Source organism: Hippocampus comes, unplaced genomic scaffold, assembly GCF_001891065.2.
Source record: "Hippocampus comes isolate QL1 unplaced genomic scaffold, H_comes_QL1_v1.1 scaffold44, whole genome shotgun sequence".
Taxonomy (NCBI): domain Eukaryota; kingdom Metazoa; phylum Chordata; class Actinopteri; order Syngnathiformes; family Syngnathidae; genus Hippocampus; species Hippocampus comes.
In genome coordinates, this window is record NW_017805546.1 from 2,553,501 (window position 1) to 2,564,435 (window position 10,935).

At 45.7% G+C, this 10,935-nt stretch overlaps 1 protein-coding gene across 5 annotated transcripts; it reads right to left on the reverse strand.

The window, feature by feature from the left end:
- Positions 1–203: 203 nt before the first annotated feature.
- Positions 204–9,277, reverse strand: LOC109521529 (SRSF protein kinase 2-like). 5 transcript variants are annotated; one of them, XM_019879379.1, is made up of 14 exons: positions 8,198–9,277; positions 8,009–8,117; positions 7,663–7,750; positions 7,505–7,592; positions 7,321–7,427; positions 7,085–7,250; positions 6,947–6,972; positions 6,794–6,850; positions 6,313–6,649; positions 5,543–5,643; positions 5,169–5,276; positions 4,999–5,068; positions 4,795–4,887; positions 2,460–2,622 (listed from the first exon to the last, which is right to left on the reverse strand). In XM_019879379.1, exons 1-14 carry the CDS (start codon positions 8,433–8,435, stop codon positions 2,555–2,557), a joined length of 1,656 nt encoding a protein of 551 aa, XP_019734938.1. In that variant the 5' UTR covers positions 8,436–9,277; the 3' UTR covers positions 2,460–2,554. The 5 variants fall into 5 exon arrangements, 3 of the variants coding, with proteins under 3 accessions (XP_019734938.1, XP_019734937.1, XP_019734936.1); XM_019879378.1 differs by lacking the exon at positions 2,460–2,622 and adding an exon at positions 3,513–4,230 and having other exon boundaries at positions 4,999–5,026; XM_019879377.1 differs by lacking the exon at positions 2,460–2,622 and adding an exon at positions 3,513–4,230.
- Positions 9,278–10,935: the final 1,658 nt, after the last annotated feature.

Genomic DNA, 10,935 nt, shown 5'->3' on the forward strand with positions numbered 1-10,935 from the left:
GCAACGTAGGATGCACTCCTCATTTAATCCGGTGCGTTTTCTGGCTTTTGCAAGTGTAATGTGTGCAAGCACATTTCTTGGCTGTGGGTAATGGGGTCTAGCACAGGACAGAGTTCTATACCTTAAACCCGTCGCCAGCCAATTATAGGGCAAATATACATCCCTCCTCCAACCCCCCCCCCAAAAAAAAACAGCCAGTTTCGAATATTAAAATGTGGCACAATTTAGTGATTGACTATGGCAATGGTTCTCCAACTTTTTAATTCAAGGAGCACCTAAAAAAACAACACAAGTACCATCATCATGACCAACATTAAAATACAGCAGCATAGCAGGCCTAAGTGTTCATCAAACATGAGACAGCGGCTTTATTCCTAAAAAGACTACACTGCAGGAAAGGGGGGCACAGCAACTCCTTTGGGGAAACGTTTTCAACGTGGAATACAACTGAAGCGTACAACTGAAATCTATAGGGAGCCCATGCATTTTGAAGATCGCTGAACTACGACATGGCGTCAAAATACATGCCCGCGTTTTACCATACATCCTGTTTTTCTGTTTTGTTTGTTATTATTAATAATAATTATTTATGGCCTACTACGGTGTTAGATGTCCTTGACGGCACAAACTTGCCCCCGTAATGCCCAGAAAAATGCATCACAAACTACCCCAAGAAGACCGACTTCTCCAGGCCATCTTCCGCTTTTGTATACTCCAGGTGAGATTTGAAAAACTGGCTTTTGTACTGCGGACTGTTCCGGATGTACTCCAGGTAGTCTGGCGCGCCGGGGCAGACGACGTTATCGGCCAGGAGGACGCTCCCTTTCTTGAGGAGGCCGCACTCCTGATGAAACGGGGTCAAAGTCGGTGTCATGCAGGGTGCCAACATCAAAACGCCATCGGTAGAAAATGACCTGCCTCCATCAGCTTGGTGTCGAGAAGATAACGATTCTTCCAGTGGTCCAAGAAAACCAAATCAAATGTTTTTACTCCAAACTGCTCCTTCATCTTGGGGATCCACTCACCGGATTCTCCTTCAACTAACCGCACCTGCCGAAAGAAACACACACACACACACACACACACACACACACACACACACACACACACACACACACACACACACACACACACACACTCACACACACACACACACACACACACACACACACACACACACACACGACTCGAACTGCTCTTGTCAGTTGCTTTTAAAGCAGAAGCTTTTACCTTCTCAGCAACACCTGCCCATGCAATGACTTGCCGAGCGACAGCAGCATTGTCGGGATTAAATTCAAGTGTGATGAGCTGTGCGTGAGGCGGCAGCAAACTGGCGATGCGAACTGTGGAGTAGCCACAGTAGGTGCCCAGCTCCAGCACACAACCCGGATTGGTCTCAGACACCACAGAGTCAAGAATTTCACCTATGACAAATGTGTTTAAAAAAAAAAAAGTAGAACTGAGTTAGATAAGAGAGCGCTTGCACATATGCATGTAAACAGCCACGAGCAGTGGGAAGCAACTAAATATTTCATTGGTTCTACGTGAGTTGCCTTCTCAAGTGTCTTTACTTGATGATGTCTTTTCTGATGACTTTTTACTTTAGAAGAGGAGAAGTTATATCAGAAGTTTTATTATTATCTTTGTTTATTTTAAGACAGTATATTTACTTCTACTTAATTACAGAGTGTGGGTATTTTTGCCTATTTGCCACTCACTACCTTTCTCGTTGCCGACATTCATGGCCCACTCGTTTTGGTTGCAGAATTCATCGATGGCTTTGACCACGCTGCGAGGGTTCCCTCTTGTGGCCTTTTTATGTACTGCAGCCAGGAGCCTCTGAAAGCGAATTCAAACACATTAAGGACAGTTACGATCGAATAGGAATCAAATAGAGTAACGGACCGATGTACTTAAACTATGGTCGATAAACCCCCCCCCCTCCTAAAAAACAAACAAACAGAAAAACAATCTGATTTTTTTTCAAGATGGCGCCCGCTGAGCGGCTGCCTCTCCAGCAGCGCATATCCCTCCCTGTTTGAGTTTCTTTTCGTCCTTTTATTTCATTTATTTCTTCTTCCCACTTTGTGCAAATTTCTCCGTTGTGGGACAAATAAAGGTTTTCTTATCTTATCTTTGCTGTCAAGTAGAGGGAGAGCAATGCATGGATATTTGTGTGTCTGTTTATATCGTATTGGGCAAATCAAGCAGCCACTGAGCAGGTACATGACATAATGCAGCTGGGCTAACTAACTCTTCGGCATCAGCCTAGAAAATTAATAATATGACACCATGCTCAGGTGAAAGCTATCTTCTCTTTGAATAAACAGGTGAAGCCTGCTTAGATGGGACAACCAGAAGAATCCAGTTGGTGCATAGCTACACGCAAGTGTTCTCCACTTGGAGGACGACACGACAGTTGGGGTGAGGATGGCGGCCCAGTGAAGTCACACCTGAGGACGTGTGGACTGTGTCAGCGTGTCCAGTATCCACTCCACGATGACGTCGTGCCAAATGAGCGCCAGACCTCCGTGATACTGCACAGCGCCGGGGATCACCCACTTATACAGAGTATAGAGGAGCACCGCTCCGCCGGTGGCGTAACCGACAACCCACCACATCCTACAGCCAACAAGGAGAAAGGACAAAGGTCATTTCGGCAGGATCGAGACTGCGCTATTGCATATGAGCTCAATCACACGGGCGCACTGTGATCACACATCTGCATTGAGATAAAAGGAAGCTCTCGTATCTCCTTTCGCCCCGGCGCTCCCTTTGTACGAGGCTAATGAGATGGGTGTTTACTATGCGGTGATGCTGTTGTCTCCCCTGAATATCATTCTGCCGCGCACAGTGCGATGGATATCATTTAATATCAACTGCAATAAGAAAAGAGTGCACATAGACCCTGTGGTGCATTTTTTACCAAGCAGGGAAAATATGTCAACTTGGACAAAAGGGCGTGGATTAGACGTCAAGCAAAATCCCAAGGCCATGTTTAGCTCCTTTTGGGAGAATGTAGTGCAGACATGGCAGGCAACGGCCGCTATGCCAACTCTGAAAGAGCAGCCACGGTTGAGCTAATTCCTTTTGATAAGAGGTTTGAGTTGCATGGCAACTGGCTGCGGGTTAGGAGCTGTGTCACAAAAAGGCGGACGACGAGGACTTCAACCTTTACTTGTGCACACCGCCTCCTTGTAATGTGCCGATAGAATAAGAAATTTCCCTTGTACGCGCATGCAGAAACATAAGGGGATGGCTTGAAACATGCCAACGTGAATATAAGCAGCGTACACCGAAAGGACCCACAAGTAAATAACAGAAATCTACACTATCGGTGCTGTCGCAATTTATTTATTTTTTTTACATGCAAACGACTTAACAGTCTGACAGGAGCCAGTGTTCGAGCACTAATAAAGCCAGCCATGATGTTCACTCTCTAACAAAGATTCACACCTGTTGAAGGCAAAACTCTCAGCATTGAAGCCAACAGGAAGTCATACTCACGTTTGGGAATGTAAAAGCCCGTGTCTCCTCACTGCTGGAGGCACAACTCGCAGAAGTCAGTCGCGCTGAGAGATGTCGACATCCACCTGCTTTCACATTTGACTGCGCGCTCCGCTTCTATGCGCTCACCTCTCTTGAGCGCAGCTTAATGTGAGCAAGCAAGGAATGCAGCTAAGAGCATATTTCACTGCGTTGCTCGGCCGGCACACAAACTCACACTGAGCTCCTCCTCCTCAGCACAAACGGATTTATTTGGTGAGGCTGAGTGAGCGGTGTCACTTGGTTTGGATACAAAATGCCAGACAGTTCGATGTGTATCACACAGGTGGTCTTCTGTTACTTTATGGATGTTCTGTACAACTGCAGTCAAACTACAAAGCCCTTTTTAAGTCATAGAAAACAAACTTGAGTTTGGTCATTCTGTCTGCATCCGGGGGGACCGCCATGAATACGCAAACAGCCTGAGAGGGAGAAAAAAAAAAAGGGGGCACAAAGCTTTGCAAATGATGCCAGCACCACACTGAGAGCCGCGGACGAGTTAGCTTGCGATCCACGGGTGTTTCAGACATTGAGCCGCTGTGGCTCGTTTGTCAGGCTGAAGATGCAACATGGTCAAAAGGAACGAGCTGAACTGCGCTGCTTCGTCCTGCGGCCACTGGTACTTGTCCAACAGAATTTCCAACAGGCTCCACGGCTTCAGCTTTGAGATGCGCCTCAGTTGTCCTGGATGGGAGTTGACAACCGAGTCATTAGTTCACCCAGAATCGGGACGGGTTCCACCTGGAAAAACTCAAGAAGTGGCACAACTCAACTCAAATTTCTAATCTACCCGCTGCATGTGACTCAGGGGAAGAAGTGACCTACTCAAAGAAAGAAATAAAATGAAGTCAACATTGGCTAATACATCACAGCACAACACAGCGGTCCCAACATATCAGTACAACATGGCGCCGACACGTGTGGCAGCCTCGGTTACGCGCTACCTAGTATTACATGTATCTTTGTTTTTGTGAGTTTCATTCGTTTTTGGCAACCCTACGCGACTTACTTACACGAGGGAAGAGTTGCTTAGCATTAGGGAGTTGACCCTCTGACTTTTTTCACCAGCTGTAGCCCAATACGCCAAAGCAACGGGGGCCTTCACTTCACTTTTCTACATCACAAAAATTGGAGCCACCCCGTGGCGCCCCTGCAGACTAAACACGCCCACTTCCTCAGGGCAACACTTTCATCTTTGCGCCATTCTCATTGTTGCTCATTAGTGTATACTGAGATGCCATACTGTACCGTTTTGGTTGAAGAATCTTTTGGATTTTTTCCCTGAGAGGGCAAACTTGGATGGGAGAGGCCCCAGCAACTCGATAATGTGCGCAATGTGATCTAAAATGACAAGCAAAAGAACAACATCAAGTATTAGCTTTCGTTATATTGAATAACAATGAGCAATATTCCGAATACAATCATGATTATCTCAAAGCAAAGACACCCGACCTTCTTCGCGGGAGAACGTGGTCCCTGACTGAGGGTCAAACAGATAGTCCCCAGTTGCGAGCTCAAAAGCCTACAAGTACACACAAAAAGACACACCGGTGTCGGGGGCGGCCCGCGGTCATCTCCACGCACGGCATTTGACTGTGAAATGTTGTTGGCGCCCTTCTCACCATGCAGGCAGTGCTCCAGATGTCAGCCGGGGTGCTGTAGTCAGCACCGATCAAGACCTCCACAGAGCGGTACTGACATGTCTGGATGTCTTCCGTGAAGTGCTTGGACTGCACGAGCGTACGGACAGCACAAGAGACCACAGAAAACCACAATTTTGCATCATTTTCAAGGTTCCTTCTTAATTTGTGTGTGTGTGTGGTTTTCCTTGGCCAGTTAGGCATTTTAAACCAAGGGTGTTTGCCAAAACTTTGTCAACTATGAGACTGTGAAAACCGTCAAGCCTGCTTTGTGATTAAAGGCTATCCCAATCAACTTATGATGTCGGATATCGCCAAAACATCAAACTTTTTTCTCTGGTTCTTGTGCCACTCACCACCCAGCAAGCATTGCCCAGATCCGCGATCTTAATGAACAGCTTGTCCGCATTATGTGGCAGCAGGAGGTCAAGCGGCCCCTCACACTCACTGATTCCTTCTGAAAAAATAAATAAACAAATAAATAAATGAAGTCATGACGTGACTCATTACATCAACTTTGAGAGGGCCGCTCTGTTGTTGTTTTTAATCTGAATTCATGTTATAGAACTTTGTCCTTGTGGGGTTACATTTACCCCCGACAAGCCTGGTCTGTTAATTTACCAATGCTACAATAATAATAATAATAATAATAATAATTCGGCTCAATAGTCTTATTCTGTAACAACTAATCAGGCGCAACCAGGGTTGTTGTTTATTATTTTAAAGTGTCCAAACTGCCCTGCATCACCGAAAGCTTTTGCCAATGTTTTTCCTGTTGTGCAGCTCAATGAGGAAAGCATTCTGTAGTGTTAGCATAGCATAAGGAAAATAAGAGCGGTCGTCATCAAACTGAAATGCCAAGACTCACGTCTCGTTAAACGCGATCTTCACATACAAGTACTGTACGGTACAATGCAATGAAAATACGCCCCCTTGTGGTCCTGGGCAGATATCGCACTTGCTCAGAATCTGCGCAGGGGAGCGTCATTCTCCATAATCGTGTTATTGAATTTGGTCTGTTTCGGTTTTGCGTTTAGGTTTTCACACGAAAGTTTTTTTTCCGACATTTTTTTTCGTCTGTGATCATGTGGCTGGAATCATCTTTTCAAGACTCTCAAACACTGACCGTGAGGGGAGGATTGTGTGTCTGGCGTCTGGTGTAAAAACGGAGATGCGGATGCAGAAAAGGGAGCTTCTTTGGCGATGTCTGGCAACGAAGAGGTGAAGCCTCGGTGACTGAGCACGGGCGAGTGCAGCCTGTCGGACAACAGCAAGGTCCGTCTCCTTAATGCGACGTCAGAACTCGGAAGCAATGATTGACAGGTGGCGCTATTGGCGCAGGTAACATCCGAAAGGGCGTCATTGGATTGATTTTGACTGGAGTCCGATGTAGTCGCTTTGGCTCGCTGCTTCCTCGGCGTCCACGTCAGTCGTTTTAGGTGCAATTTTGAAGCCTTGCTTGACTGCAGAGGGAAGACACATCACACACTCGCAAGAGATCATTTAGACTAATGTTGCGTTAGCGCAAAGGAGACATGTTTCGAGTCCCCAGGTATCTTAATCAAAGGAGAGGCAATGGCAATTGAAAAACACAACCTAAGGCTTACCCTATTCCCAATGTTGTGGAAAACGCCGGTCAGCCTTCCCATTAAGCTGGACAAACTCTGAGGAGATTTGAAAGAAATCTCAATTTGTGAGTCATGCAACAGCACATCGGTTACCAACGTACAAATGTTAAATAAGTGTGACAATTTACGCACCTTTTTTGGTTTGGCCATTGAGCTTTCTGGAGAGGAAATATAAAACATAACCAATAAATAAATAAATGATGCAGTTTGGTGGCTTATACAGTCATGATCCTGTGGTGGCAGTCAAATTTTGAGAGCATCGTCACTAACTTGGCTCGTTGGTGGATGCGGCGGAATCCGGCAGTTGCCACAGTTTGGTGTCGGCTGCCAGTTTGTGAACATAAACGTCGTCCACCCGCAGGAGGATGTTCTCGGGCTTGATGTCCGTGTGGATGATCTTGCACTTTGTGTGCAAGTATTCCAAACCTCGCAGAACCTACGGACCGGAGAGCGAAGTCTTCCAGAAATAGAGCATGCGCGCATTTTGCAAATCTGGAGAAAGTCACCTGTCTGACGATGCTTTTGACACAAGGGAGTGGAAGACCGGCGTAGTTGGATTTGATGATCCACCTGAGGAGCTGGTGGCCCAGCACCTCCAGGACCATGCACACATCTGGGGAGCAATTAAGGACACGGTTGGAGTGCATACCGTCTTTTCCATTTACGTATTGGGCCAGTGAGGTAGGATACGCTCTCCGTTCACTCCGGCGATCCGGAAGTCATCGATGAGGTGCACAATCGTCTCACGATTCGGATCTCTGGGGTCTCTGTCCCTCACCTGGTGGCCAAAAACATGCTCAACTCCAGCAAATATCGACTGAAGCAATACGGCGAGTGAGCTCACGGACACATTTCAGAAGTTTGATCTCATCCTTTGCTGTCTCTGTATACATCGGAGCACTCTTCACCACCTTGAGAGCGACAAAACGCCTTCTCCTGCATAAAAAATAAGATTCAATGTGAGACACGTGAATCGTGCTCTGTTTCCTTTCTGCGTGTGGCCAAGGAGAGCTATCTCTTTTTGTCGGAACATGGAAAAATGGTTACGCTTCAGTGAGAAAATGTTAAACGACCCTCAGCTCACAGCTCATTTGCTGAAGTTTCCAGTTTGTCATATTTCCCATCCTAACTTTGCACGGAAATATATTTGAAACGTTCCATACATCTTGCTACCCTATGGAAATCCATACTCACACCATGTCCCAGCAGAGCCACACAGTCGAAAAGTGACCCCATCCCAGCTTTTTGACCACCTGGTATCGGTTCTCCAAAATCTCTCCGATTTCTACAGGATAATAACCGCCTGCAACACAACATGTCTTGTGAATCAAAATCAAAGGTCTGGCCAAGGTAGTGTAGGTTCGGTGCTGGCGTGCTCTCGACCTATCCCATAATCTGCCGGGTTCTCCTCTTGGTCATATGTCCCCGCGGGCTCAGGCGGGGCAAGATGTGCTTGGACTGGAGGACGGTGTGGAGGAGGTGGGCTGGCCGAGGGCATCGATTTGGGACTCGCAGTTGGGGCTGAGGGCTCGGGGGCGGAAAGAGTGCTTGGTTGGGGAGGCTGATCGGCGGAGGTGGCGGTGACGAGGGCTGAGAGAGCGGCAGCATAGGTTGAGGACATTTTTAACGGGAGCCTGCTGAGTTCAGAGGACAGCACCACTCAGTGAGCGGTCAAATACAACATGGGCATCATCAGGATTCTCAGCAAGTCACTGAAGTCCAGATTTCTTTCTCCCACTTTACAATAAGCGTGCACTTATTAAGTTCTAAGTACAGTAATTGTTTCAACGTGCTTGAAGTCATTCATCACCTTTTTCTATCTGGGAGACAGACCTCTGTGTGTGGGTCGTTCTGAGTCCTGCCCTGACCCGCTGTCTTATGGGCTTCCGCAGGGGTCACTTTTAGGCCCCCTGCTTTTCTCTTTTTATTTGCCACACTTGCGCTCCAGATGGAGGAAGCGAGGAATTGCCTTCCATTGCTTTGCTGTGGACAGTTACATTGATGTGGCACTAAAGTTACCTCTCCTTAGAATCACTGATATTCCCTGAGGACATCAAAAACTGAAGGGTTTTTGAACTTTTTCAATTACAACCAAGGGAAAACAGAAATGATGGGGTATGGTCCTGGTTGGTCGTTCTTTGGTTCTTTTAGATTAGTGCACTGAAGTAATCTCAAGTGGTACGTGTTTCAGAATGTTTGTTACTCGAGGTAGCGTGTTTGTGTCACCGGTTGTGTCGCCCTGTTTGTAGTGACATTTCCGAGGAGCCATTCAGTGAATGCTCATGTGTATTTTTAGCCAGACAAATCGCAATTCAAGCTTCGGACTGAAACCAAACTGTTCCCACTATTACATGTAATGTTTAAGACCAGTTGTGACTTTTGGTTGTTTATAAAACGATACTCAGAAGACAAGCATGGAAAATAGATCTGACATGCAGAACAGATTGCTCAGTCCACAGGCTGTAAGGGTGGGGGGGGGGGGATACATCGTAAGAAGGAATTTGCACGAGGTCAGCCGTTCGCAGTGGGTCAGCTTCATGTGCTCTGCCCCTCTCTCTCTGGTGGGACTGCCAACACTCAGTCCAGGAATAGCCAAGGCACTTGACGTGCTTTCGTGCCGTCTTCCGGCACGGCTGCTGCTGCTACAACGCCACACTGCGCTCAGAAATCGATACTGGACACAGCATTAGGTAGGCCTGCACACGAGTCATGCAATATCACAGCACACACCCGCTGCGCACGCAAACATCGTCTTTTCAAAAATAGCAAAACAGTTGATTGCAACATGAAACTTTATTTTAGTAGAATGAATGCACAATTCCATACATACAGGTACATACAGTATAGGGAAGGCCTATTGAGCCTGATTTCATAGACCTGTTAAATGAAGGGAGACGGAACAGTGGTATTTCAATATACTGTATTAAAAGAGAAAGAGACTCCAATATTAGCAAGTCACACTGCTGAATATCATGGTTCTAACACATTAATTCCCACACTGACCGATGAGAACAAGCTACAGTAGATTGCTACAAAGTCTTCAAGTTTATGAATATACTATTGGTAAAATTTGATTTGGAGCTAAAGTCATCGCATTTCTTCTTGACTCTAAGAAAAATACATTTCGACTCCCAGTGCACAGACATTTGGTCTTTTCAGAAAACTGTATAGCTGAGTATGTTAGAACATTAAATCCACACGGTGCTACAGTTTGGACCGGAGTAGGAAATATTATCAACATACAGTATCAAACAAAGAAATACATTCAAATGAGTCCAAAGATCGTACGTACAACTAAGTAAATACGCCCAAAAATATGCTAAGTTCCGTTTACATGAAATCAATTACAATTTTAGCTGACGCTCACAATTTGATGTCGCAGAATGTTCAGGAGACTTTATTACCAACTAACAAATAGATGGAATGGAATACAAACTATTTTTTTTCTCCAGCTGGCACCAAACTGTGATGTAAAAAAAATAAAAATGAGTACAGTAGTTGAAATGTTAAAATCATTGCATATACAAATCAGCAGAGATCAATTCTCCCACATATAGATGGAATGGAATACAAACTATTTTTTTTCTCCAGCTGACACCAAACTGTGATGTAAAAAAAATAAAAAAAATGAGTACAGTAGTTGAAATGCTAAAATCATTGCATATACAAATCAGCAGAGATCAATTCTCCCACATTTTCTGGCGTGAGACCGGCTCACTCAATCATCCGGAACAACAGCAGCCCTATTCTGTTCATGACAGCAGCCTCAACTTTTTTTTTGTTGTTGTTAACAGAAAATCGAATTCATTAAAAGTGGAAGTGGGGTTTGTAACGTGTGGTTAGTTTAAAAAAAAAATCCTACTTGTTAGTAAGGGAATAAAACATCATCTGGAAAGTCCTCAACACAATCCACACTATTTACAGACTCAAAGAGGCCGATGACGACTGTGAGCGCTACAGCCTGTCATCTCTGATGATGACAAATCAAAGGGAATTTAAGGCTTAAGATGTTCATAAAGTGCTCCGTATGACAGCCACATCCCCTCGAGACTGACGAAAAACAACGCAATTGTTTCTCATACGGTGCGAGTGCTACTGCAGTGCAGGAGCTCTCGCAACAG

Bases quoted from the DNA above. Each gene is read 5' to 3' on its own strand.
- LOC109521529 (XM_019879377.1), bottom strand. From the start codon at position 8,435: ATGTCCTCAACCTATGCTGCCGCTCTCTCAGCCCTCGTCACCGCCACC. The intron at 7,751-8,008 runs GTGAGTATGGAT...TTTTTTATGCAG, and splicing joins TGGCTCTGCTGGGACATGGT to GAGAAGGCGTTTTGTCGCTC. The intron at 5,069-5,168 runs GTGAGAAGGGCG...GTGTACTTGTAG, and splicing joins TCTGGAGCACTGCCTGCATG to GCTTTTGAGCTCGCAACTGG.